Source organism: Saccopteryx bilineata, chromosome 2 (genome assembly GCF_036850765.1).
Source record: "Saccopteryx bilineata isolate mSacBil1 chromosome 2, mSacBil1_pri_phased_curated, whole genome shotgun sequence".
Lineage (NCBI taxonomy): Eukaryota > Metazoa > Chordata > Mammalia > Chiroptera > Emballonuridae > Saccopteryx > Saccopteryx bilineata.
In genome coordinates this window covers 250,728,901-250,753,725 of record NC_089491.1, presented here as the reverse complement: position 1 = coordinate 250,753,725, position 24,825 = coordinate 250,728,901, and the positions used below count along the sequence as shown (strand labels likewise).

At 54.5% G+C, this 24,825-nt stretch overlaps 2 protein-coding genes across 2 annotated transcripts in view; one reads left to right on the top strand and one right to left on the bottom strand.

Annotated features, from left to right (window-relative positions):
- Window positions 1-2,133: 2,133 nt before the first annotated feature.
- The window catches only part of RSPH14 (radial spoke head 14 homolog), a 77,548-nt gene continuing 54,856 nt past the window's right edge, over window positions 2,134-24,825 (bottom strand). The window contains exons 5-7 of the mRNA XM_066255018.1: window positions 4,444-4,669; window positions 3,213-3,349; window positions 2,134-2,397 (exon numbers count right to left, since the gene is read on the bottom strand). Of these exons, the coding sequence (XP_066111115.1) occupies window positions 2,159-2,397; window positions 3,213-3,349; window positions 4,444-4,669 (602 nt within the window). The 3' untranslated portion in view covers window positions 2,134-2,158. The remainder of the gene's footprint in view (window positions 2,398-3,212; window positions 3,350-4,443; window positions 4,670-24,825) is intronic.
- The window catches only part of GNAZ (G protein subunit alpha z), a 54,199-nt gene continuing 40,894 nt past the window's right edge, over window positions 11,521-24,825 (top strand). Inside the window, exon 1 of the mRNA XM_066260048.1 lies at window positions 11,521-11,747. The gene's annotated coding sequence lies outside the window, so the exon portion shown is untranslated. The remainder of the gene's footprint in view (window positions 11,748-24,825) is intronic.

Sequence of the window (24,825 nt, the reverse complement as noted above, 5' to 3'; positions counted from 1 at the left end):
AATGGAGGTAGTGAGAGCAGACATCCTTGTCGTGTTCCTGACCGTAGGGGGAAAGCATCCATTCTTTCACCATTGAGGGTGATGTTAGCTATGAGTTTTTACAGATATTATCATGTTGAGGAAGTTTTCCTCTATGCCTGCTTTTCTGAGAGGTTTGATATATATAAATGGATGTTGGATTTCAAATGCTTTTCTTGCATCTATTAAGATGATCGTGTGGTTTCTGTCCTTTATTCTATTTATATGTCACATTGATTCATTTCATATGAATCAATCCCACCTTGTATTCCTGGGATAAATCCCAGGTGGTCATGGTGTATAATGCTTTTTTTATTTGGCTAGATTTGGTTTGCTAATCTTTGGTTGAGTTTTTATGTCCCTATTATGTTTTTGTCTGATTTGGATATCAGAGTAATAAGGGTATAAGGGTAGACATTAAGTTGGATAGAAGGGTCCAGAACTCACAAGAGACACTGAGGCTGGAGACCCAGATCCAGAGGAAAGAAGGCAGCAGGCAGGCCTGGCTAAGCAGAGGACCTAGCAGAGAAGGCATGTGTCAGGCCTGTGAGGCTATGCGGAAGAGTGGAGGAGAGAGGCCCTGGCATGCAGCTGTGAGAAACACTAACAGCACTGATCGTGTAGAGAAGGAGGGTTCCAGAGGAAACCAAGAGGGCACAGCCAGCACCTGGGACGAGGCAAGTCCACAGGAAGGGAACGCCTATACCCGGGCCACTGCGTGCATCAGTCACAAAGAGCACGGGGTCTTGGCAGCAAGGAGGCCAGAGCCCTCGGAGCCCTTTGGTGAGGTGACAGTGGTGGAGCCAGCCTGCTGTGGGTTGAGGTAGGGTGGGGACATGAGGAATTGGAGCCCCTGGAATACCTGTTTCCCTAAAAGAGGAAAGGTTTCCCTTATGGGACCTTTTTTGAGAATGAGGTTTCACCTGACCCCAGCTGAGCCCAGAAGCCAGTCCCTTTCAGAACAAATACGCCCTCTTGGACCTATTTAAGCTAATCCTCTAATTCCAAGGACACAGACTTCTCTGTGTTTCTTCTAAGAAAGCGAAGGCCCCAGTCACTGAAAGGACAGCCAGGGGGCGCTCACTTGGGAATTCTGGTTCTGCTGATGATGTTTACTCTGGGAGGAGTGGGCATGCCATAGCCAGGGAGGTTCTGTCCTGCAGGAAATGTGGCTGCTGGATGGTGATATAATGACGAAGACCTTGTTTGAGCTGAGAAGCCTCAAACAGCCCATGGGGAAAGATTAAGGCTCTAACTCAGCCCAGACAAGTGAGTTCAGCTCTTCAGCTAAGACTTCCTGCAGCTTCTCCGAGAGTGGTCAGAACAGGCTGGAGAACAGTCACCATGCCAGACCAGGCAGGGTTGGTGGGAGAGATGAAGGCATCCCCATGCATGCCTGGCTTCTCTCCTATCCCCAGCTTTTCAGCCTCCTTAGACAACTTCTATTTGGGGGAGAAGCAAGGCAGATGGAGGCGAACCAGACCCAGGCCAGGCTTACAGCCCGGGAGGGCTGGGGGGAGCGTGGCCGCAGGTCTGCCTGGGGCTTACTCAGGTGACATCTACCCTTGAGAGGAGAATGTGGCTGTTTGGGAGGAAGATCTTAAGGAGGATCCCTGTCCTGAGCTCTCATTCCTGAGAGGGCCTCTTACAACTCACCCACTCCCAGCAAGAGCACACAGGAGGTGACACCTTTGACCTTCCTTCCTGCTACCCAGTGTGGGAAGGGAGCAGACATGGCTGAGCAGGGCTGTGCCCAGTCACACCCCAAAGGCCTGGTCACTCCAGTGTCCAAAGCTTGGGGGATGCCTGGTCCAGCTATGTTTCTTCTCCCAACCCAATCCCCTTACCCCCATCTCTTGTCCCTAGAAGGCTGAGCCCTGTCCCCTACCTTCTGAGGGGACTCGACCCCAGCAGAGAACAGAGTTGCCTCCCACCAGTCCGTGGGCCTTGAGTTCAGCCTGCGCTGCCTCACCTGGCCATGAGTGACCTAGTCCTCCTGAGCTGGGCATTTCCCCTTCGGCAGAAAAGAGAGAGATGTGACCGTGATCCGTAGGCATCAAGTGACATTTAGACCCAAGATAATGAAATTCAGCCCATTTATTTAGACATGGAGCTTATCAGGTCTAGCCTCATAAAAGGCTCAAGGTTTCCACTCAATGACTTCAATCGCCACCTTAGCTGCCCGCTGCACTGCCTGGTCGGTATCCACCTGAAGGACACGGAAGGCAGCCACATGGACCTGCAGGAACTTGCGGCCCTCAGGGGCCTCAGCCAGCATAGTGAGGGCCTTGATAGCATTCAGGCGGGCCTTTCTCGAGGGCAAACCCAGCATTTTCAGGAGCGGATTGATGGCTTCCACAGCCAGGGCTGCATACTTCCCTGTGAAAGTACGTCTCAGATTCCACTATTAGGGTCAAGTGGAGAGTGGCTGGGGGGCCCCCATTCTGGGGTCTTTGCAGAATTCTGATTGAGAATCAGAGGCCCAGACGACCCTCCGAGGGACGCCAAGGAAGCCCAGGGCACAGGGCTGGTGCAGGCAATGGCAGGCCATGTGGAGGGTCAATAGCTTTCAGAGGTCACCACGGAGGGATGGCCTGCCCTGGCCTCCAGGAGGGAGAACCAACTCCGGTCCGTTCTGTTAGCCCAGGATCTGATAACAGCGTATTGAAGCCTGAATGGCTGGGAGTCTCAGGACTGGAGAGAGAATCTAATATTCTGAGCATCCTCTCCCCAAATTGAGAAAAGTAATTTAGTCACCACAGAAGCAAGGGCTCCAGTGTTTGCTTAGATCTCAGGATGACTGAACTACCAATGGCAAATTAATCAATCCCAGAACCATGGCCCAAAAGAAGCCTGGGACAGAGGCAGGAATTCCAGGCCCAGGGAGTAACCTGGAGAAGAAGGGACAGTGATCCTGCTGCTAGTGACTGAGTGACTGGAAGGGGCCACAGCTGCCAGCTCACTGTGGCCAGGAAGAAGAGGGCAGGCAGAGCCTGGGACCCAAACTTGAAATGACTTCAACAATAGACCAGGAATATTTTGGTGAGGCAGGAAGGGGACAAGATGAGTTCTGAAAAGTTGGATGGGATAGCCAACATGCTGGGAAGCTGCTGTGACACACACCCCCCAGTTAGCTCCAGTGTCCACATGGGACACCCCGCCCACCCAGATACCCAGCCAGCAGACGGCCTCACCTGCAGTGGTCACTGTGGCATACATGAGGGCCCCAGCGGCACTGGCCTGCACCTCTTCCACCGGGTCTTCCAGAAGGTGCACCAGGATAGGGATGACATCATACCGCCAAACCTGTTTCTTGCCCTCCAGAGGGATGCTAGACCAGGAGGGAACAGCTGGGTGACTTTGCTTCGGTGGAAGAAAAGAGCAGGACCCAGAACCACCAGAGCAAGGCCCAGGACACAGCAGAGAAAGGGACTGGTGTTGGGACCATCCCTGGTGGTCCAGGCCTGACCAGAGCCTGAGCTCCAGGGTGCAGGGGGCGTTGCTGTCAGGTTTGAGCCTCAGTCCTATGCTCAGACAACAGGGAATATGGCCTGGGGCTACGGTAGACAAGACTGCCCTGGAGCCAGGGTCGATGGAGCTCTGCCCTAAAGTATCACGGGAATAAGAAAGCAGGTGTCTCCCCAGCCCCAAAGTGAAGAGAAGCCAGACCCAGGGTGTGAGTCACAGGGAGACACATTTTGTCTCCATGAGAGTCCCTAAGCCACCCTCAAGAGAGATGCCCTTTTTGGTCACTTTTAATCCTGGTACTGGATGAAGCTGTGAAAATGAATGTCTGGGACTTCCAAGGAGCTTCCCAAGGTGTGACAGGGCCCACACAAGTGCCAGGAAACACTGCCCCAGGCCCTGCGGGAGAGGGATGGGGCATGTTCCTCCAACAGTAAAAGACCCCAGTTAGCTGAATCAAACTTTCCCAAACTTCGCAGCCCACAGAACTTTCAGTTGGCAAAATCTTAATATCTGAAAAGACACAGTGTTTTGTGTCCCAGTTCAGGAAGCAGGGGGTTAGGCAGCCACAGGCTGTGACACTGTGAGGCCGGGAGCTGGAAGGTGAGTGGCCCTCCACCCTCAAGAACTTAAGCTAAGACATGGAGTCCTGCAGGTGTCTCCCCTCAGCACCACTGGACTCAGGAGGGGTTGGGGCTGTCCTGTGCATTGTGAGGTGGGGAGCGGCATCCCAGGTCTCCACCTACGCGATGCCAGGGGCACCCCCTCACTTCCACACTGGAACTTCCAAGTCTCCAAACAGGTGGGGCTTCATGTCCCCACAAAGATGCCCCTGTTGCAAACCCCTGGACTTGCTGTGAGGCCAGGGGCAGCTGTGTGGTTGCCTTCTCTGTGCCTCAGTAGCAGGCCCAGGGCTGGCCACTGCTCCCTCCCTGCCCCATCGGCACAGCCAGGCCTCACCTGATGGCCATGAGTGTGCAGGCAGCTTTGCTGCGGATGTTGTCGTTGGCACTGATGAGCTTCTCCTTCAGGAAGGGCACTGCGTGGCTGGCCAGCGCCTCAGTGGCGTCCTCCAGCAGGCAGGCCGCCAGTGTGTCCAGGAGGAGCTCCTGGATCTTCTCCTCCTCGCTCTGCAGCTTCCACACCAGTGAGGGGATCAGGCCGCTGCTGACAATGCCCTGGGCCCCTGTGGGAAAGGAAAGGGCATTGAGGGTGAGCTGCCATACCACGCACCGTGCTGGGTATCATGCAGGGGTCTGCAGGAGGCTGAACAAGACAACTTGCAGGTGCCCCTGCTGCAGGCAGGGAACTGGGAAGCTGACAGGAGGCTGTGGGTGACAAGTGGGGGTGGGAGCCATGAGGACCTGGAAAAGTGCCAGCCTTCTGTCACTTATGACTGGGCGGCATTGGACTTAAAGAGGTGCTGAGTGGCCCAGGAAGCAGCAGTCAACTGTTGAGCACAGCAGCTTGCCCTGGGGAACCGGTGCACCAAGGAATCCCTTCGCTGCCTTGTGCCTTGCACCAAAGGAAAGCACTGAGTAGGGGACCAGCAAGCCCCTCCTTTTCACCTGCAACCTCTCTAAGCTGCCAGAGACCCCAGACCATGGCTGGCCCTTGGAGATGAGAGGGAGAGCTTCAAGTGGATTCCGAGGGAGAAGCTTTAGAGTGTACAAGCCAGCATCTTATCCACCAAAGAGTTGTGTCCCCAACCAAAGGAGACAGGAAAGCCATAAATTCTGGCCAAGGGGTTTTAAAAGAACCTGTTGCCCCAAGGGCAGGGCTCCACATGGCATGGCTAAGGCGCTGGGGCCAGGAGAAGCACAATGCGGCGAGCTGCCCTTGTGAAGGGGCTCCATCCCCCTCCTTCTAGTCCTAGTCGCTCCTGGGGAATGTCTGCATGTGGCTGCCAGGGGGAGAACCCAGAACCGGCCCAGGTGGCATCCTCAGGGGCCTGGTTCCTGTGTGCCCAGAGCAGCACTCACGGGGAAGTGAACAGGCTGCCGCCAGGGAGGGCAGCCCTTCCCCGTGGCACAAAGGCAGCCGTCACCACTGCCCTGAAGCCCACTCTTCTCCCCTGCCTCCCAGTCAGCTCACACCAGGGGCCCTCCAAGAAGCCATTGATAGCCCCCACAGAGGTGGCCACTGGCAAACACCCTTCCCTTCCGCCCTCCCCAGAGAAACCCTCTAATTTACTCTAGAGAGACAAATAAACAGGTTAATTAGCCCAAAGGTCTCTGAGTGCCAATTAGCACCAGGAATTTTCTCTTTGAACACATCATCCCAGTCTTTCTCTCTTACTCTCAAAGGACATCAAATGGCAGCCCCCGGGTGAGAGGGGCAGAGAGGCAGGGCACAGGGTGGCAGGTCCAGCTTCCAGTGCCCCTGGCCAGCTTCTCACGGGGCAGGGGGGGCCAAGGGGGGAGCAGCTATCAGTTCTCAAGCCACTCACGACAAGGAAAAGCAGTTTCCTCTTGCTCAAGAGTACTGGGCTTTCTAAGATTTCATACACATAGTTTTCCCCAAAAAGGCCTTGATTGAACCTCTAAATGTATCCAGCTATGTGACCATGGACAAGGTACTTAACCTCTCTGAGCCTGGTTTCCTCATTAAAATGAGCCTTCTTGGTAGGGGGTTGTGCAATGGCAATGGGTTAGTGGGTGGGAACATGCTCTATGTAAGGAATTGTTACAGTATGCTCAGGACATCTGGGCCTAACACAGCAAGAGTCTCCCAAATTCCACCAGCACTGAGCCCCAGCCTCTGTCAGAGCCTGCGGGGTGGGGATGGGAGGAGGGAGTAGAACACAAAGCCAAAAGCTGTACAGTCCTTTCCCTGCAGGAGCGCCTGCCAGTGGTTCCCAACCAGCACCTCCTGGGCACCTGAGCCTCTCTCCCTTTTGGCCCTCCCTTCTAGACAGAAGACTGACAGCCACACACCTGGGCCACCTGCTGCTGCTCTGCTTTCTGTGCAGGCACCAGCCCAATCCCACAAGTTCCCTACCTGCCTCAGGCATGGGTCCCTCTCAGCCATGACCTGGATGGCTCCTCCCCAGCTCACAGCAGGGAGGTGACAATTGCACTTTCCAAGAAGTATTTTGTCGGCTGATGGAGAGGGAAGGTTCCTGGCTGAGAACACCTGAACCAAGGCCTGGATGTGAGGAATTTGGCATCACCCTGTCAGGGCTTGATTGTGGCCTCACTTGCCCCTGGGTTTGGCCTTCCAGGGAGTGCCCAGGAAGAATCACTGCTGTTGGAGCCACAAGCTGTCAGGGGTGGTCAAAGTCAGATAGTCGCATTTCTCCTTTTCATTCTATGGTGTCCTTAGGGTATATTCCTAAAAGTGGGATAGCTGGGTCAAAAGGCAGTTCGATTTTCAGTTTTTTGAGGAATCTCCATACTGTTGTGGCAGCATTGTTCACAATAGCGAAGATCTGGAAACAACTCAAGTGTCCGTCAGAGGACGAGTGGATTAAAAAGCTTTGGTACATATATACTATGGAGTACTACTCAGCCATAAGAAATGATGATATCGGATCCTTTACAATAACATGGATGGACCTTGATAACATTATACGGAGTAAAATAAGTAAATCAGAAAAAAAACTAAGAACTACATGAAACCATACCTAGAAGGGACATAAAAATGAGACTCAGAGACATGAACAAGAATGTGATGGCAACAGGGGTGGGGGGTGGGGGGAGGGGGGAGGGGGTGAAGAAGGAGAGAGGGGTTGGGGGAGGGGAGGGGCACAAAGAAAACCAGATAGAAGGTGACAGAAGACAATTTAACTTTGGGGGAGGGGTATACAGCACAATCAAATGTCAAAATAATCTAGAGATGTTTTCTCTCAACATATGTACCCTGATTTATCAATGTCACTGTATTAAATTTAATAAATATATTTTTTTAAAAAAGTCAGGTAGTCGCAGTGTTGGAGGTCAGCACCACCACTGCTTCCCATCTTGATGAGGAAACCAAGGCCCACAGAGGCAACTCAAGTGCCCAAGGCCCCACAGCAGCTGGGGCCGGGCCAGGGCTCTCAGCATCCTGGGTTTTTTCATTTCTCAGGCATTTGTCTTGAGCCTCTGCTCCTAGAAATGCTGAGCACCGGGACCTGGGTTCTTTCTGAGACAGAGAGAGAAGATTAAAAATAAAACGCGTGCCGGGTGTGCCTCTCTGCTCGTTCACTTTGCTTCTTTTCAGCTAAAAGGAGAGTCGCAGGCCTGGCTATTTATAACTAACCCAGATCTGCTATGGTTTGTTCAAGTGTGTGGGGAGATTGGGTACACAGACCCCCAAGGGAACAAACTGGAGAGACCCACCTGGCCCCACCACAGCCTGAGAATTGGCCAGCAGGGGCCAGCAGGTTGGGACAACAGGACAGGTAAAGCACATAGCCAAGTCAGCCAGGAGAGGACCATCACCAGAGACCCATAGACAGTGATACACCACCATCCCCGCCCTTGCCCTCAGGGAGTACGGAGACTAGTGGGAGAGTCAGCAGGGACCAGTCATTACAGCACAGGTTGACACATCAGGAATTCCAGGGTCCTAGGGGCCACTGATGTACAGGAAGGGAGGCCCTGGGAGCTGGGCCTCATGGAGCAGAGGAGTGAAGGTGTGATCGAGCCACCACTGTTTGGGAAGGGCCGTAGTTGAGTAGGACTGGTGTGCAAGGATGGGTTCTGTGGCTGATGAGCCAGAAAACTCCACTGGGATTGAGGGTCACAATGTCCATAGCATGGACCCCCACTTCAGTTGTGGTTTGGTATATCCTGGGGGAGGGGTTGACACCATCTGTCGGGCTGCTGCTTGGCCAGCTGTGTGGCTGCTGGGCTGGTGAGTCACCAGGGACCTATTCCTCTTTCTACCACAGTGTCCCAGCTGTTGTCTCTGGTCTTGTTGTCCCAGCCAGTGAGGACTCAGGACAGAGTGCTGGCCCCAGCCCTGGGAACAGAACATCTGTGCCTGGCACCCTGGTCCCACTGCGACTCATGGTGATCCACTTGTCCAGCTTTAGCTTTGTGTGGCCCCCATGCCCTGAACTACTGGCACTCTGACCCCACCCTGTGTCTGCCTTTGCTCATAGGGATGCTTCTCTGTCCTCAGCTTACTCAGCCTCGCTCGCAATAGCACAAGACATGGCTAACCATGTCTTCCTCTTGAGACATTCTCTTCCCATGGCTCGATGACACACAAATTTCTCACCCCCAGGCCTTGGCTCAGGTGTTCCCAGCCAGGAACCTTCTCTCTCAGCCTGCAAAATACTTGGAAAGTGAAATTGTCACCTCCCTGCTGTGAGCTGGGGAGGAGCCATCCAGTTCGTGGCTGAGAGGGACTCTCCACTCCCTGGTTTCCTGGCCACCTCTCCATCTCTTTCTCCAACCACTTAGCAAGTACATCCTTCCCTCCAGCATTTCATGTGGACCCCTCTTTGGTCCCCTCCTGCACCTCTAGCCAAGGACCGCTCCTTCTCTCCACGGCTGCAGCCACCACACCACCATCTCCTGACAAATGCTGTCGCCCACAGCTCTGTACTGAACCTGGTCTCACACTAACTTCTCTGGTTTATTTTCACAGGGCTGACTAGTTGTCATTTTTGCTATTTGATTCTACATATTAGGATAACACACAATGTGGGAACATGACTACTGTGTAAATGTAGAACAAAAACTTGCCTTCCTCTCTCTCAAATTTAAAAAGCTAACCTTAAAACTCTCTGGGGGGGGGTCTCAGGCCAGTGTCCCCAATTCCACATGTGGGCCATCCACCTGGCAAAACCGTTCCCAGTCCCACTGCAGCCTGTGCTTTAGCATCCTCACACACTCACTGGCTCTGGCCACAGTGGTCTTTTCTGGGTTCTTCTAGGCCTCATGCTCCTTTGCACTCAGTGCTTCCTTACCTTGGAACATGCTTCTCTCCTGCCCCAAGTCACTATCCACTTCCACTCCTGCTGTCCCAATGCCCAGTACTTTCTCTCCCACATGCCCCCAGAGCACTGATGGGTCTCCTCAATGCCTCAAACAATTGTAAAGGTGTATTATGCCCTGCTGTCTGCCTCTGCCCCACAGACAGGAGGGTCTAGCAGGCAGGGCTGGGTCTATCTAAATCCCAGAACTATGCCTAATGCAGAGGAGGCCATCAATAAGAATTGCTGTATAAAGAATTATAATCATTGGTTCATACCATGTGAACTTTCACTTTAAGGTGGTCTTCAGGGTCAGGGAGGGAGGCAGCAGCCAGCCCCATTAGGCCCCTCAACGGGCTAGCCTCTGCTCTCGCACCTACATTGCTATAGAGGGTCATCTCCTGCTTGCATGTAGGTTTGCCCCTGCAAACAGCTCAAGTCTGACCCCTGATCCTGCAACAGAATCTGCTCTCACTCTTCTTTGAACATGTGCCAATGTGCAGTCTTCCTCAGAATCACCCTCTAGGGATAGTCTGTTGGTGTCCCCTTTTGACAGAAGAGAAAATGAGGTTCAGCCAGATAAGTGACCCAAAGGTGTACAGGTTATGGTCTGTGCTTCACCTTCAGCGCCCTCTCCCCTCTGATCCATCTCAGGGCAGGGCCTGTGTCATCGTCTTCTTGGTGTCACAGCTGTTGGCCTCTGTGAGGTCGTCTGGGCAAAGGCCCAGCCTGACCTAGCCTGGTGCTATAGAAGACATGCATACAGAAGAGCCCTCAATTGCTGGTGACGTTCCTTTGGTTGTCACTGGCCACCTCCAGCTAGCACTACCAGGTCTAGGTTGCCTCAGGATGCCCATCATCAACCTCTGTCCTATCCCTGACACTTTAGGCAGCCCCTTCACTGATGGGCCACAACCCTGAGGGTTGGTAGTGCAATAGTCTCCATTTTACAGCAGAGGAATCATACCAGAGAGGTCAGGAGATGATACTGAGATGCCAGGGTCTAGTTGGCAGAGGCAGACCCCTACTACTGTCTTCTGACCACATATCCATTTCTGTCAATGGTCAGCTCTAGTGTTTCTATGCCCATGAGTGGTGTGCTCCTTGTAATATGACCATGACAGTGTAAAGCAGTAAGGCTGGTGTTGGCTAGGAGCATCTGCATTTTACCAACATCTGCATGTTTTAGTATGTGCAAACATTTAGGTTACAATGATGGAGAAGACAGAGAAGCCATTAATGCCTTTTAAGCATAGGATTGAGGGGATCCTGGCTCTGAGGCCCAGAGATGTGCTCTCCCTTAAACTGAAAACAGAATTTGGCAGACTGTCCCAGATGCATTTTGCTGAGCATCCCATGCCTTCTACAAGCTTCCTTCCCAAAGGTGTCAAAGGGACCCTGGCCTTAACTGGGCTGTCTCCCTCTCACTTCTCTGGTCTGAGACACAGCTCTGGGCACCTCTCTCTCCTCACCGTTCCAAGGCAATCTTCCATGGCCAGGATTGCCAATGGCCAGATTACCAGGGACTCTGAAGAGTGGGGTGGGAGAGCAAAGAATGACTAATGCCCCTCCTATCATCACTGCACAAACCTCACCGGTGTAAACCTTTAGGGTTTGCACAGCCCTTTCACACTTTCTAGAGGGTTATCGCGACAATTCAGGAAAGCAGGTGCCACCAGCTCCACTTTGCAATACAGGCCCAGATAAGTCAGTCGGTGCCCAAGGTCGCGGGGCTCAGAAAAGGCCAACCTGGGTTTGAATTTGGGCCGAGGGAGACGAGCGGGGTCAGTGGCCATCCATCGCTCTCAGGCTCGATCTACGGATCTGCGAGAAGCGATCACACTGGATAAGCCCTCTGGCCAGGAGGGTAACCGAGTCCCTGGGATGCCAGCGCTAGCAGCGCGTGCCGGACTGCGGCGCGCTCGGAACTGAGGCCCCGCCCACAAACCCCACCATTGGGCTGGGGACTTGTCCGTCAGCTCCTCGTACCCAATGGGCAGCGAGCCGGCGCTCGTGGCGGGGCGGTCGCGCCCGGCGCGTGGTCACCAGCGGGCGCGCGGCAACCCCGCCCGTGGTTGGCCTGGCAACGCGCTGCGCTCGCGGCTCCGCCCCCTGCCGGCAGCGGCAGCGCGGGGCGGGCGGACCCGCGGGCGGCGGGCGACGGGCGGCGCGGGAGAGCAGGCGGAGGGAACCAGGGCGGCCGGAGTGTGTGAGCCGCCGTCGGTCCGGTCACGTCCCCGCGCGGTCGCCGCCGCCTGTGTCGTGCGGAACGAGAGAGCCGCGGTCCGCGCTTGCCACCCTGCCCGCCCGCGCCGCCCGGAGCAGCTCGGCGGATGCACGGTGCCGCGGCCCGGAGGTGAGAGAGTGGACCCGCGTCCGGGGCGTGCGGCTGAGCCTCAGGGGGTCGGGGCGTCTACCCCACCCCCAACCGGGGCCCCGCCCGGGCCTTTGTGCCGGGAATCCGCCCGGATTGGGGGTGTCGGGCACAGCGACAGGGATGCCCGGCCGCGGGGTGGGGATGGGGGGAGGGCCAGGGCGGGGATGCCCGCGAGGTGAGCAGGAGGTGGCCGCAGGCCCAGCAGGTGCTGGGGACAGGGCACCACCGGGCCGAAAGCCGGCGGGAGGGGGCGGCTGCGGGCCCGGGGTGGTGGACAGCGGCCGCTGGGGATGCCGCGCCCGCCCCTCGCCCCAAGCAGCCGCTGGTGCGGAGCAGGGACTGGGCCGGGGGACTTGCGGGAGCGGCGCTGAGATAGGGTCTGTCTCTCCGGAGAGCGGGGAGGAGGCGACCGGGGCGGCGGGACCGCCGACGCGTGGCCTTGGCTGAAACGGAGGAGAGGGCCCCGGAGGCCTGGGCCCGAGGACGGATGGCTCGCAGTTTTCGGTCACCGCTCTTGCAGCGAGCAGGTTGCTCCGAGGCATTTAGAGCAAGATGAGTATCGACCCACTGTGATTTTGATATGTTGCTGGCTCAATTTTGTTTTCCCTTAAAAGGTGTTTGGGGGTGTTTGGGAAGAAGGGTGTGAAGGCCTCTGGGCTGGAGCAAGAGATCCTGCGAGAGATCCGAAGGGACTCTGCCTTCAGGGCGGTGCTGAGCCTCTGGGTGATGGCAGGAATCCCTCTAGGCCAAGAACTGGGGTTCTGTGTTAAACGATGGAAAGGCAGTGCGAGACCAGGATTCCTTGGAGTCTGAGGATAGAGGGACCTGCCTGGTAGGCGAAGTTGGCTGGGCTTTGCGAGGCAGCCCAGCCCCCGACCGGCTTTTTTCTGCCCAAGTGATTTCCCTTCCCTAGGGACTGGGTCCCGCTGCCTTGGCTCTGTCTGGAGGTGGCTCTTTGGCCAAATTCAATTAAGCAAATATTTACTGAGCATATGCTCCCCCAGGGCCTAGTGCTGGGGTGGGAGTGGACTGGGCCTGCCCTCCAGGGACTGACTCACTACCCCAGAGGGGAGCAATGTCTCTGCTCAGATAACCCAACCCTGGGTGTGGGTGTGGGGTCTCAGGAGGGATCTCAGAGAGGTAGCCCAGCCTAGGGTCAGACAGGTCTGTGAGCAAAGTGACATTTGAACTGGAGATTGAAGGACACAAGCACAAGGGGTGGGCATTGCAGACAGCGGGGAAAAAATGGACCAAGGCACAAGTGGGAGCTTGGCTGTTGGGTCTGACAGGAGCAAAGGGAGTGCTTGGGAAAGCATAGGAGGTGTGGCAGGAAAGGTGGGTGAGGGCCCCCATAGGGACAAGGGAGCTGATGGAAAAAGGACCCATTGCTTCTTAGCTGTGGCTCTTCCATTGGAGGCTGCAGTTTCCTCATCTGTAAAAGGGAGCAGCTGTGTGACTCAGAATCTGGGGTGGGCCTGGGTAAGAGCTTAAAAGGTCTTGGAGGGTTCTTTGCAGCCTAGGACTGCCCTTCCAGGCCCCTTGTCCCTGGGCAAGGCCAGGGAACTGAGTAACCAACAACCTAGCCCCCTTCCAAGCCAGAATGGAGGATGATGTTTAGCTGTTGTCCCTTTGGGGTGTGGGCGTCAGGGAGCAGTAACCGTGAAGGCCTGGGAGTCTTCATGCAAGGGCTGATGGCACGGGAGGGCCTGGCCATGCTCATTATCAGATGAAGTAGTTAATGTGCCTTCAGCAATGAGATGCTGGCATTTGGTTTAAAACTCTTCTCCTGCGTTCTTCTCACAGACCTTGGTTTTCTGAGACATGAGGTGAATAAGACTGAGTTCCTCCCCCTTGGAAGTCCTGTCACCTTCTGCCTTCATAGATCTGCTTGCTTGCTCGCTCCCAGGGATGTTTTGCTCTCTCTCTCTGAAGGGGCTGTTTGTTACTCATCTGTATTTCTTGCCCCTCCCTGTTCCACTCCCAAACACACACCCACTTTGGGCTTTTGGGTGAGGCCCATGTTGTTGCAGCAAGAGCAAGCAGCCCACCTGCCCTCATGAGGATGCTTCACTCTGTGCCTCCTGCCCTCTGTGTTTCGGGGGCCTTGGAACGGATCTAAATTTGGGACATAAGGACTACATTTCTCCTTCTGTCCCAGCTTCTTAGCTCTTCTGTTTCCTGGAGTCCCAGGGGGGAAAACGCCTTGGTCTGGATCTCAAGAGCTTCTGGGAGATTTCAGGGACTCTGGGTAACCAGGTGGACTTGGTAAGGCTGCCCACGTGGAGCCCGAATAGCAAGGAAGGCTGACCTCAGACTCAGGGTAGGGTCTCAGCATGGTTGTCTAATGTGTACATGCGAGGACAGTGTGCTGGGCTTTCCTCCCCTGGAGGCTGGGACAAGGCAGTCCTGTATGCCCCATGCTAGCCTTCTGAAGATCTGAAACGCTCTACAGCTGCAGGGCATTCTTGCTGTAGCTGACTATGGAGAGGCTCACAGGAACTCTGAAGGAGGCAGATTAGTGATCTGCTCTCCCACAGCCCCCAGGAAGGAAACCTGGGGTAACCAAGCCCCCAGAGGCAGGCCTTTGAGCAAGTGGTTGGCAGGAAGGAGGGTGAAGGGAAATGGACAGGCATTGGAGCAGATGCTCTATCAGCCCTAGGCAGGAGCCTGACGGTGGTGGCCTGACACAGTTTGTGCAGACTGGGGAGGCCTTGGAGGCTCAGACTCCCCACAGGGTGGGCAGGGAAGGAGGCAGAGCCCAGGTGAGGCATCAGAAGACCTAGGTTAGGACCTCACTGTGCTTCCCCATGGCCCAGCCCCATCCTCTCTGAGCCTATCCATAAACAGAGCCAAAAGTCCCTACACAGCTCCCCACCCGACCCCCTCACATTTGGCCCCTGTGAACTCACAGGGACTAACTCACAGGGACAGTCTGATGGGTCCTGAAACACATGGGAAGAGACATCAGCCCTCCATACGAAGCCCGAGAAAAACGGAAGCTCACACACTTTGTTCATTCAGTTGTTCCTTTGGCTAATATTTACCAGCAGCTGCCGAGTGCTAGGCACTGTGCCAGGCACCGGGACACAGCAGGGAGCAGAACAGACACAGCGTCCACTCTTGTGGCACTCACATCAGACCAGGGGTAGGCTGACACGACACCTGTGTAACTGATTGCCAGGTAGGATAGAACCTCTGGTGGAGGGACTGTGTTGGCGCTGTGCCATGATAAAGCAATGGGAGAGTCCAGTGACTGGCAAGAAGAGCACCAGGAGAGGGTATGGCAGGTGTAAATGCACTAAGGCTGAATGAACAGTTTAGCTGCTGGAGGCCCCACCGGAAGTCCAAGTGCCTGGAGCCCAGTAAACGGTTTTATGGGGGGTGGAGGGCTGTGGGGCAGGCCCAGTAGGGCTCTGCAGGCCCCAGTGAAGCTGGAAACCCTGGACAGCTTTGGAATAGAGGAGATACTTGAGCTAATTAATTACACTTTTAAGACCTGTCCGCTGATGGGCACGGGGGCTGGACGGAAGAAGGCTGTTAGTGGCTGTTGTAGCACTAAGGTTGATGAGGCTGCTGACCCAGTGGGGTAGGTGCGGTAGAGGCAGAGAGAAGCAGTCATACGGTGGTGTGTGTGGTGGATATTTTAAAGAGAACCAGCCCCTGCAGAAGAGTAAAGAGAATAGCTCTGGAAGGCTGGAGTTGGCATTGGCTGAGAAGGAAGATGCAGACTCATTTATGAGAGGCAGGGAATTGGGAGTTGAGTTGGACCTCTGGCAGGACATAGGTTCATGTGGCAGTCAGAGGGGAGAGCAAGTCTGGGGACAGAAACCTGGAGTCTTTGGAACCAAGTGTGTGGGAAGCCAGAGACCGGCTGAGGTCACTTGGGGATGGAGGATAGGTAGGACCAAGCGGGGCTGGGCCAGGATCAAGGCCTTCATCATTCAAAGCATGAGCTGAGGTTATCCAGATAAGAGACTGAGAAGGACTGACAAGCGAGTGAGGCAGGAGCATAAGCAAGATGGCCACGCAAGTGGTGGACATGGGGTATGTGGGGACTAAGTAACATGGGCAGGACAGGCTATGGAATTTAAAGGGCCTTAGTTAAAAATGATGGAGCATTTCAAGACAGAGCATTACACCAGGTGTGGGGCCCTATGTGACTACCTGTGTGCATGCCCATGAAGCCTGGTTGGTGGTAGCCCCCTCCACCAGAGGTCCTTCCTCCTCTCACGGCACCTATATACCTAGCATTCAGTTACACAGGAGGTGCCACTGGCCCATCACCCTCTCCCCTTCAGTGGCCTCCCTTTGGCAAGTGGGCTGTGGTTGGCACTTGGGGGCACTGGGGTCAGTCAGTCACCCTGTAAGCCTCACGCTGGTCTCCTGTAGTGCAGCTTCTTCCCTCCTGTCCCTTGACCCCCAGCGGCCTCTGGCAGGAGGCACAGCTCAAGAGTTGAGGGCCGAGTCCTGTTGTCAGGACCTGGTCAAGCACAGTAGGCAGCTTCACATAACAATGGCTTCCCTGACTTCATCTCTTTTCCAAAGGAATCTGCTACATCACAGAGTTTTGAGTTATTTGCTTCTAAATTAAGGTATAACTCTCTTTTAGAGATGTCCCTGGAGGATCCATCAAAAAGTGCTAAGAAGCGAGACTGTAAAAACCACAGTGTGAGGAGGGGCCTTACAAACCATGTCAGGCCCAGTATTCCTCCTAGGAGCCTCTAGCCAGAAATTCGCCCACCTTCCGAGGGCTTGTCCTGGCAGTGCAGGTGGTGGTCAGAGCAGACCATTTAGGAAGAGATGCTGCCCCACCAGGCAGGGTCTTCCTTTTAGGAAGACACCCTCCCCCCATCCCTGGGCAGGAAAGCTGCTGGACAGGGTTCCCTGGGTGGGGTGGAGGGCTGACCCCTTCATCGAGGCCTGCCTCTGTGAATCTTGGAGATCACGGCCATGGTGGGGAGTAGAGGAGAGAGGACTCGACGTGCCCATTCCCCCAGAACCCCAATGCAAATCCAGGCATTGTCAGGGAGGACAGTAGATGTGCTCTGGATTTCGGTGGGCAAGTGCCTTCTGATGGGGGCAAGGGGAAGCTCAGATTATCCTCCCACAACCAGCTATGCCAAGAAGGGGCCTATTTTTACCTTAGTTTTCTCTTCACAGTTAAAGAGACTGAGATCTGAGAAGGTAGGTGACTTTCCTGAGTGGGTGGAGTGGCTTACTGGGCCCCAGGGAAGGTGTCCAGAACCATGAGGCTTGCTCTTCTGCATCCCGAGGCGGCCCCCTTCCTGCAGGTGGCCTGGCTCCACTGGCCTGATAGTCACCAGGACGGGTGGTCCAGGATGTCTGGCTGGACCGGCGCTTAGGGCCTGGCCTCTGCTTTGGCAGGGCTGATGGGATGCAGCAAGCCCTCATTATTGTCACTGGAGGGACTGGCCTGATCCTCAAAGCTGATCTTTCCCCCAGCAATTTTCAGACAGGGTCTACACACATCCTTGGGTGTCCAGGAAGAGGGTCTCCAGACCTTCTAATTCTTGGTTTCCATTTTGAGGTGTGTCCAGGCCCTCCATCTAGAACAGCACCCCTGCCCCCACCCATACATACTCTGTACCCCTTCCTGCCTCTTTTTTCCCTTTAGCACTCATCCTACTATAACTTACCACCTATCTTATTTGTGTTGATTTTTTCCCTCTTACTCTCTCTTGCTTACTCTTTCTTTCTCTTTCATACCTGAACATAATCTCTGGAAGGTCAAGTCCTTCATTTGCTGTTCATTGCAGAGACTCTGGTCCCCAGAGCCCAGCCCTACCCACAGTAAAGATTCAGGAAATTAAATGGCTATTGAAGGGGGGTGAATATTGGCAAGTAGATAGGCCTAATGTGACCTGTTGAGCCACTTTCACCTGGAGGGCTGGGCTTCCTGGCGACTCTAGCACTCACATTGCAGAATGGTTCCTTCAGCTCAACCCTCTGTTCCCGAGAGATTGTGCCTTTGGGTCTTAGGTTTGGCCAGCAAACACAAACCACCCATGCTGGACATCACTGATTGGGTGTGGTCGGGCCTGAGTGGTTCACTCCTGAGCCAGAGGCAGGTGCACTGGCCCAGCTTCTCACGCTGTCACTATAGACTCCAGTCCCTGCCACCTGGAACTGCCACCCCCTCCCCCCACACACACACACCGCCCTGCCCTCACTCTAGCCTCTCAGCTTCAGCTCATCCTTCATCTCTCTTTACATGGCTGTTCATTCTGGACACTCACCCTGACCCCAGATTAGATGGAGACTCGTTCCTTCTTGAGTACTCCCCCAGCAGCATCATGAGTCTAACTGGCAACTTAGGTCATTGTTGAATATCTTTTCCCATGGCAGCCACTCTCTGTACCCTAAATGAATGAATGAGCCTTGTGCTGAGCTCTTTGCTAGCACAGAGAAGCCTGCCTGGAATTGGGAGACCAAATGACACAGAAACACGGTCTGCTCTATGTGTTGTAGAAGTAGGGACAGCACAGGAGGAAAGGGTGAGTGACCAGGCAGGGAGGCTGTGAGCAGGGCAGGGCAGTGGGGAGGTAGCCAGGCCAGGGAAGGAGCAGTCTCTGTATGACGAACCTTTCTCTGAGACCATCACTGCCGTGCTAAGGACCTGGCCCCATGTGTCTCCCTCCCCTCTGCCCACCTCTTTGTGGCGCATCCTCTGACTTCAGCTGCCCTAGTTGTATGTGGCCTCTGGCTTGCCCAGCCTATCCCTTCTTGCTTCCTTTGGCCACCAAGTATCCAGCTGGGCTGTCACTCAGCTCTATTGGCACATGTAGGGTACTGGCCCTGTCCCTGAGCTCAGCTTTGCTCCAGCATGGTCGCCCCCCTCACCCACTCCATTACATCTGATGTGCTGTGCAAACATATTTCTCGATAAAATGTTGGGAAGAAAAATAGTGTTGCCTCCATTATCCAATTTCTGATTAATCAAACTCTCTTTGTCCTCAGCCAAAATCTGTTCATTTCCCTTAAACACTGGGCCAGTGCCAGGCATTGATTTCCTCTGTGATAATACCATATACGCACATGCATTCCCAGCCTGCTCTGCCCCGTAGCAGGGAGGAGGGCACAGGAGTGCTGACAGGGTCGCCCTGGTGCCCCCAACACCACCGCCTTCTCTAGGAAGCCCCATTGCCATGCCACATCCACTATTCTTGCTCCAGCTCCTGGAGTTCATGGCTGGTCTTGGTCCCTACGTGGCATCAGTCTCCAGAGGTGTTAGTGTTCTCTTGCTATTCCGAGGCTCTCCTGGGGCAGGATGATGGATGGAGGACCAGTGCAGAATGGATGTGAAGGGTGTGAAAGGTGCAGCCACTGTAACTGCTATAGACTGGAGCAGAAGGGTGAGCTGCAGTTCCAGGCTCCAAGTGGGCCAATGTCATTGGCATAGGAAGGCTGGAGTGGGTGGGAAGGGGGAGAGCCAGGGCTTATGAACAAGCCTTGGGCTGGGGTAGGAGCATGCATTCAGTAGCAGCAACAGAAGCCCAGCCCTAATGGGTTTACCAGATGAAGGGACATCCTAGGCTGGGGGTCCAGAGGCAGGGCAGTAATCAGGTCGGCCCAGGCCAAGTGGGAGATGGCCATACATCTACCATGTCCATCTAGGGCCCTGGTTGGCAAACTGCGGCTCGCGAGCCACATGCGGCTCTTTGGCTCCTTGAGTGTGGCTCTTGCACAAAATACCACGTGCAGGCGCTGCCTTGATAAGGAATGTACCTACCTATATAGTTAAAGTTTAAAAAATTTGGCTCTCAAAAGAAATTTCAATTGTACTGTTATTTGGCTTCTGTTGACTAATGAGTTTGCTGACCATGATGGGGGAAAGCCAGGGCCCTTTCTAGAAGTCTTCTCAGAAATCCCAGCTGTCCTTTTCCTATACCAAAGTACAAAGGGCTGGGGTAGAGATATCATCTGCTTCTGCCAGGTGCCTGAGCCCATGGGATGCACCAACAGACCAGCAGCCTGTGCCCTATAGAGCTGGCATTTTCTGAGCATGGTGGGGAGACAGTCATCGTGAAAAGCGAATTATGTAGCATTTTAGAAAGAGCAGTGTTAGAGGTAAGACTTGTGGGGAGTCATACACAGGATGGTCAGGAAGGCCTCCCATGTAGGGGCCCTCTGAGCCATTCATTAGAGGGAAGGATGGAGTAGCTCTCTGGACAATAAATATTCCTCAGAGGGGAACAGCCAGTGCAAAGGCCATGAATTGAGAGCGGTCATGTACTCAAGGGACAGCAAGAGGACCAGTGCAACAGGAGTGGAGATTGGTGGGAGTATGGTGGGAGAGGGGAATTGGAGAGTCAGGGGCCCATCACAGAGCCCTGGGGCCCTGGAAGGACTGGGACTGTGGCTCCAAACTGAGGTGGCAGGCTGTGGGAAGGCTCCCCTGACTGCTGGTGGCAGCACAGTGTACAGGAGTTGGAAGGGAGCAAGGAAGCTTGTGACATCATGGTGGCAATCCAGATTGGGGGAATGGGGGGTGGGCAGGGTAAGCGGTTGGATTTGGACACAGGCTGCCCTGACCTGAGATGGTGGGCTCTGATAGAAAGGTAGCGGAGGGGGAGATGGTGTGCTGGGCATGCTATAGATGATGCCAGTGCCCCCAGATACCCTTTCCTGCTGGTGTACATTCCCCCAGCTGCAGTCCTTGTTGCCTGCCCACAGCTGCACCTTTTGACAAAAAACTGTGTGGTCCCTCAGAGCTCCTTTTCCTGGAAACGCCTGGGAGGCCCTTCCCTTCCCCCTTCCTTTCCCTTCCCTTCCCCCTTCCCTTCCCCCCCCTTCCCCCTTCCCTTTCCCCCCCTTCCCTTCTCCCTTCCCTTCCCTTCCCTTCCTTCAAGGTGGGACATGTGGATTTCATTCACTTTCCAGGGCTCACATAGGATCAGGCCAGGGGGAAAGGGCAGCTGAGACCACACCTTTGCCTGACACCCTTCCTGGCCCTGCCCACCGTGTCTCTCCTGAACTTGCTCCCTCAACCAGTCAGGTACCCAAAAGTCCCCTACTCAGGTTCCATCAAGACAGTCAGAGGCTGCTATAGGCTGGGCGGTTCCTGGGGATGGCCCATCACAAATGAGAGAACCGGTCCATTGAGAGTGACCTGGAGCAGCTTCCAGAGCAGGGACCCCAGTTTGTTGGCCTCAGGAGGGCTGGAGTTGCCTGACAATGCCCACATTTGGGGCCCTTCCTCAGACCTGGAGGTGGGCCCAGACAATGCACTTCTCTTTGAGCCACATTGGCCTGGAGACTCAGATTCTGTAGCTTGTGAACCTGTGTGAGTTTAGGAGGCTTGGGGAATGGGCGGTGGGGAGGGGCAAGGAAGAAAAGGGTTACCTAGTGGGAGGTGGTGCCCACCTTCCAGGTGGGGAACACAGGAAAGAAGCTGTTGGAGGCAGGAGGGGCTCAGGGAAGGAGCAGGCGCCTGTCTGGTCTCACAGAGCCCTCACCAGAGAGGGCATGGCCAAGGGGTAGCCATGGTGAGCAGATGGGATCGTGGGATGCCCGCTCCGAGGCAAGGGACAGGAAATTACAAGGCAACCCAAATGGTTAAATCAGAGCCCCACCTGGCCCAGGGGCCTGATTGACAGCCCCGTTTCACTATGGAAACGGGGAGCCAGATTCTCCCTGAGGCAGGGTCCCCTCCACTTGGCTCTTAGTGCAGTGGTGCCTCCTTCCCTTTCTGATTTTATTTATTTCTTTACTCCCGGCCTGATTTCCTCCTGAGTCAGTGTTCCTCAGGCAGTGCTATCACATCTTGTCTGGTCAGCCTTGCTGGCTGTGGACACGTGGTTGAGGGCATCCAGAGCCATAGGACAGTGTCGGGACACAAGGGAAGGGCTCCCTCGTCATCTTGAGCAGTACCCCAAGCCTCGCCAGGGCAGAGCTGGCTGTTAGGGCCCATCTGTAGCTGGGACACTGTGTGCACTGACCCTGGTCCTTCTCTGCTCTGTGTGCCTCTGGCTTCCAAATGAGCGGGCAACACGAGGGGCTGCTTTTAAGGGGAGACCTGCTGTGGGTTTGCTGGTACCAGGCCAGTCCGGCAGGTTATGGGGGTGGGGGAGGGTGCTGGATAAGCTAACCCAGTAGTCAGTGCCCTGGTGGCTATGGAGTGGCTGCAAATAACCTACACACACAGTCAGGTGCCCCAGGCCCCTTTCCTGCTGGCACACACACTGGAGGGTCTCACGTATGCACATGCTTCCATTTTTTCCAATATTTGCAAACTGTCATGATAAATGAAATGCAAAATCATTTAGAGCAGGAGGTCAGAAATCTCGATGCTCAGAAACCCTTTTACACCGGTCCCCAGTGCTCGCTGGATGGGACACTCCCTGTTCTCATGATAGAGCATACTGGCCATGACCACCACAGGCCGAATGTTCCAGGACAACAGGCAGCTGGCACCACCCCTTTGGTCAGTGGTGTTTGTCCCAAACCTGTGTGGGTCAGTGGCACTTGTCATTGTGAATATGTCCTTGAATGTCCTATAACTGATGACATATGAATGTAGAAAGGGCTTCCATGGAAATCCAGTAGATGCTCTGAAAAGCCTCTGTGGAAGCAATGGTTAGCTTGGTGTGGGCAAGACAACTGTCAGATTGGGGGCAGGGAGTCATGACAGGTAGGATTCGGGTCTCAGTTACTTTGTCACCTGTACCGTGTGGAGAATGTCAGTTGTCCGTTGCACCTGCTGAGCTGTGGTTTAAGCAGAACAGGGACAACAGCCCCAATAAATGAACCTGTGCTCTGAGAGAACATCTTGACCTGCTCCAAAATATGGCAAATACTTGTACATTTAGGTTAAAACAAAATGTTTAAGGCAGGGGTCAAACTATGGCCCGCGGGCCGCATGCAGCCCCCTGAGGCCATTTATCTGGCCTCTGCCGCACTTCCGGAAGGGGCACCTCTTTCATTGGTGGTCAGTGAGAGGAGCATAGTTCCCATTGAAATACTGCTCAGTTTGTTGATTTAAATTACTTGTTCTTTATTTTAAATATTGTATTTGTTCCCGGGGTTTTTTTTTTGTGTTTTTTTTTTTACTTTAAAATAAGATATGTGCAGTGTGCATAGGAATTTGCATAGGAATTTGTTCATAGGTTTTTTTTATAGTCCAGCCCTCCAGTGGTCTGAGGGACAGTGAACTGGCCCCCTGTGTAAAAAGTTTGGGGACCCCTGATTTAAAGCAGGGGTCTCAAACTCGCGGCCTGCGGGCCGCATGCGGCCCGCCGAACAATTTTGTGCGGCCCGCAGACTAATCCACGGGCTTACTTAATTTTATCCAAAATATTTTGAACTTCGTGGATTAGTCTGCGGGTCGCACAAAATTGTTCGGCAGGCCGCGAGTTTGAGACCCCTGATTTAAAGTATGTATCAATATTATCATTTCTTATGACTCTCTGCTTTAAGTCACTTTTCAATATGCCAACTAGCTAGTAGTCCCAACTTTGATGGCAACTTTTGGTCACTAATGGATCTTAGAAATGTATCTGTAATCGTGGTGGAATCTGCAGGCTTTTGGTGTTTTGTTTTTTTAACATTTAGGACAGGGAGGGGTAGGTCCCTCAATGAGAAAAGGCTGTAGAGCATACTCTGCAACAGACCAGGGACAGAGAAGAGGATGCTAATCCAGAAAGGCCACCCTGGAAACCCCTTCCTCGGTCCGCTGAAGGGCATCTTGTAGAGAAGTGAGTGTGGGGTTTCCTGGCAGGAGAGTAGCTGGGGGAGGCCCAAGGACTAGGACGTGCTGATTTTCTCCCACTGCCCCGGATGCATGGGGAGATGCACAGTCCATGCTACCCGGCACCCCCAGGGTTTTGTCTTATTTTCAGCAGGATGTGAAGTGGTCAGGATAGTATTTTTGGTGGGGCATGAGCTGGCTGGGAGGGGCAGGAAGCGCTGCCAGGGATGGTGGGCAGGAGAAGGGTTCAAGACGGCCCTTACCACTTGGTGAGAATGAGAAGATGGGAGGAGGAACTGTAAGCTGGGGACAGGGGACAAAACATAATGTGCCACACAGAATGTGGGGTCCTTGGGGAGCTTGCAATGTGGGGAGGAGGCTGAGATGTATGGGGCATTTGGGGGAGGGGTGGGCACAGACAGAGGGGTCGCAGAGTCCCAGGGGTGTCGAGGGCTTGTGAGTCAGCAGAGGCCACCAGGGCGTGAGGTGCCTGGTGTGGACTGCAGTAGCCCCTCAGCCACTGGTCCCTGGACAAGGTCATGTGAGGTAATGCGCTCAGAGGGAGGGCTGGAGGAGGAGCCTTGGAGTTGTGTGTGTACTAGTGTTCATCCATCTGTTCTGCATCTTTTAGAGAGACTGGCTTAGAGGGAAGTAGAACTGGAAGGAGAGTGGGGGGTAAGGTGGGCCTAAGCAGGAGGTCAGACTGACCAAGGGTACATACAGCGAGGGTGGGCAGGGAAGGCACCTGTGGAGATACTGTTAGCCTAGATCCCAGCAAGGGCCAATCTGTGGGCATCCCTGGTAGGCCTCCCCAAGGTGAGATCCAGTCCCACTGCCTAGCCAGCGGTGCACAACACTCTGCTCAGGGTTACACAGGTCCAGGTGGCAAGTCTAGGTGCGTCCCCAGGACTCCGAGGGTACTGCCTGGTGCCACAGTGTCCTGAGGCTCTCAGGGAGGGAGGCTCTCGCCTGGACTCAGAGGGAGACATTTTCAGCCAGGGGGGCTGGCCAGGGCACCGTGGGCATGGGGAGTGGAAGGGACCTGAGTTCTGTAAGGTTCACAGGAAGGAAGGAAAGAGTGGGATTATGGAAGCTAGCTTTCCCCAGAGGGTACCTCCCAGGAGAGGGGCCTGTCCCTGATCCCATCCAGTGTTTCTGGCATTAGGCAATAAGGGCCTTTTTTTCCTTAGGAAGATGTCTCTTTAGTCCAAAAATATGTGTCATATCAAAAACCATCAGAGTGTTTGGGATGAGCTCAGCCAGATTATGCCACATGTGATGTTGGGCAGGCCCAGGAGCTGTAAGGTGTGAGGAAGATGTATTGCATTCAGCCTCACTCCCTGCGTGGCC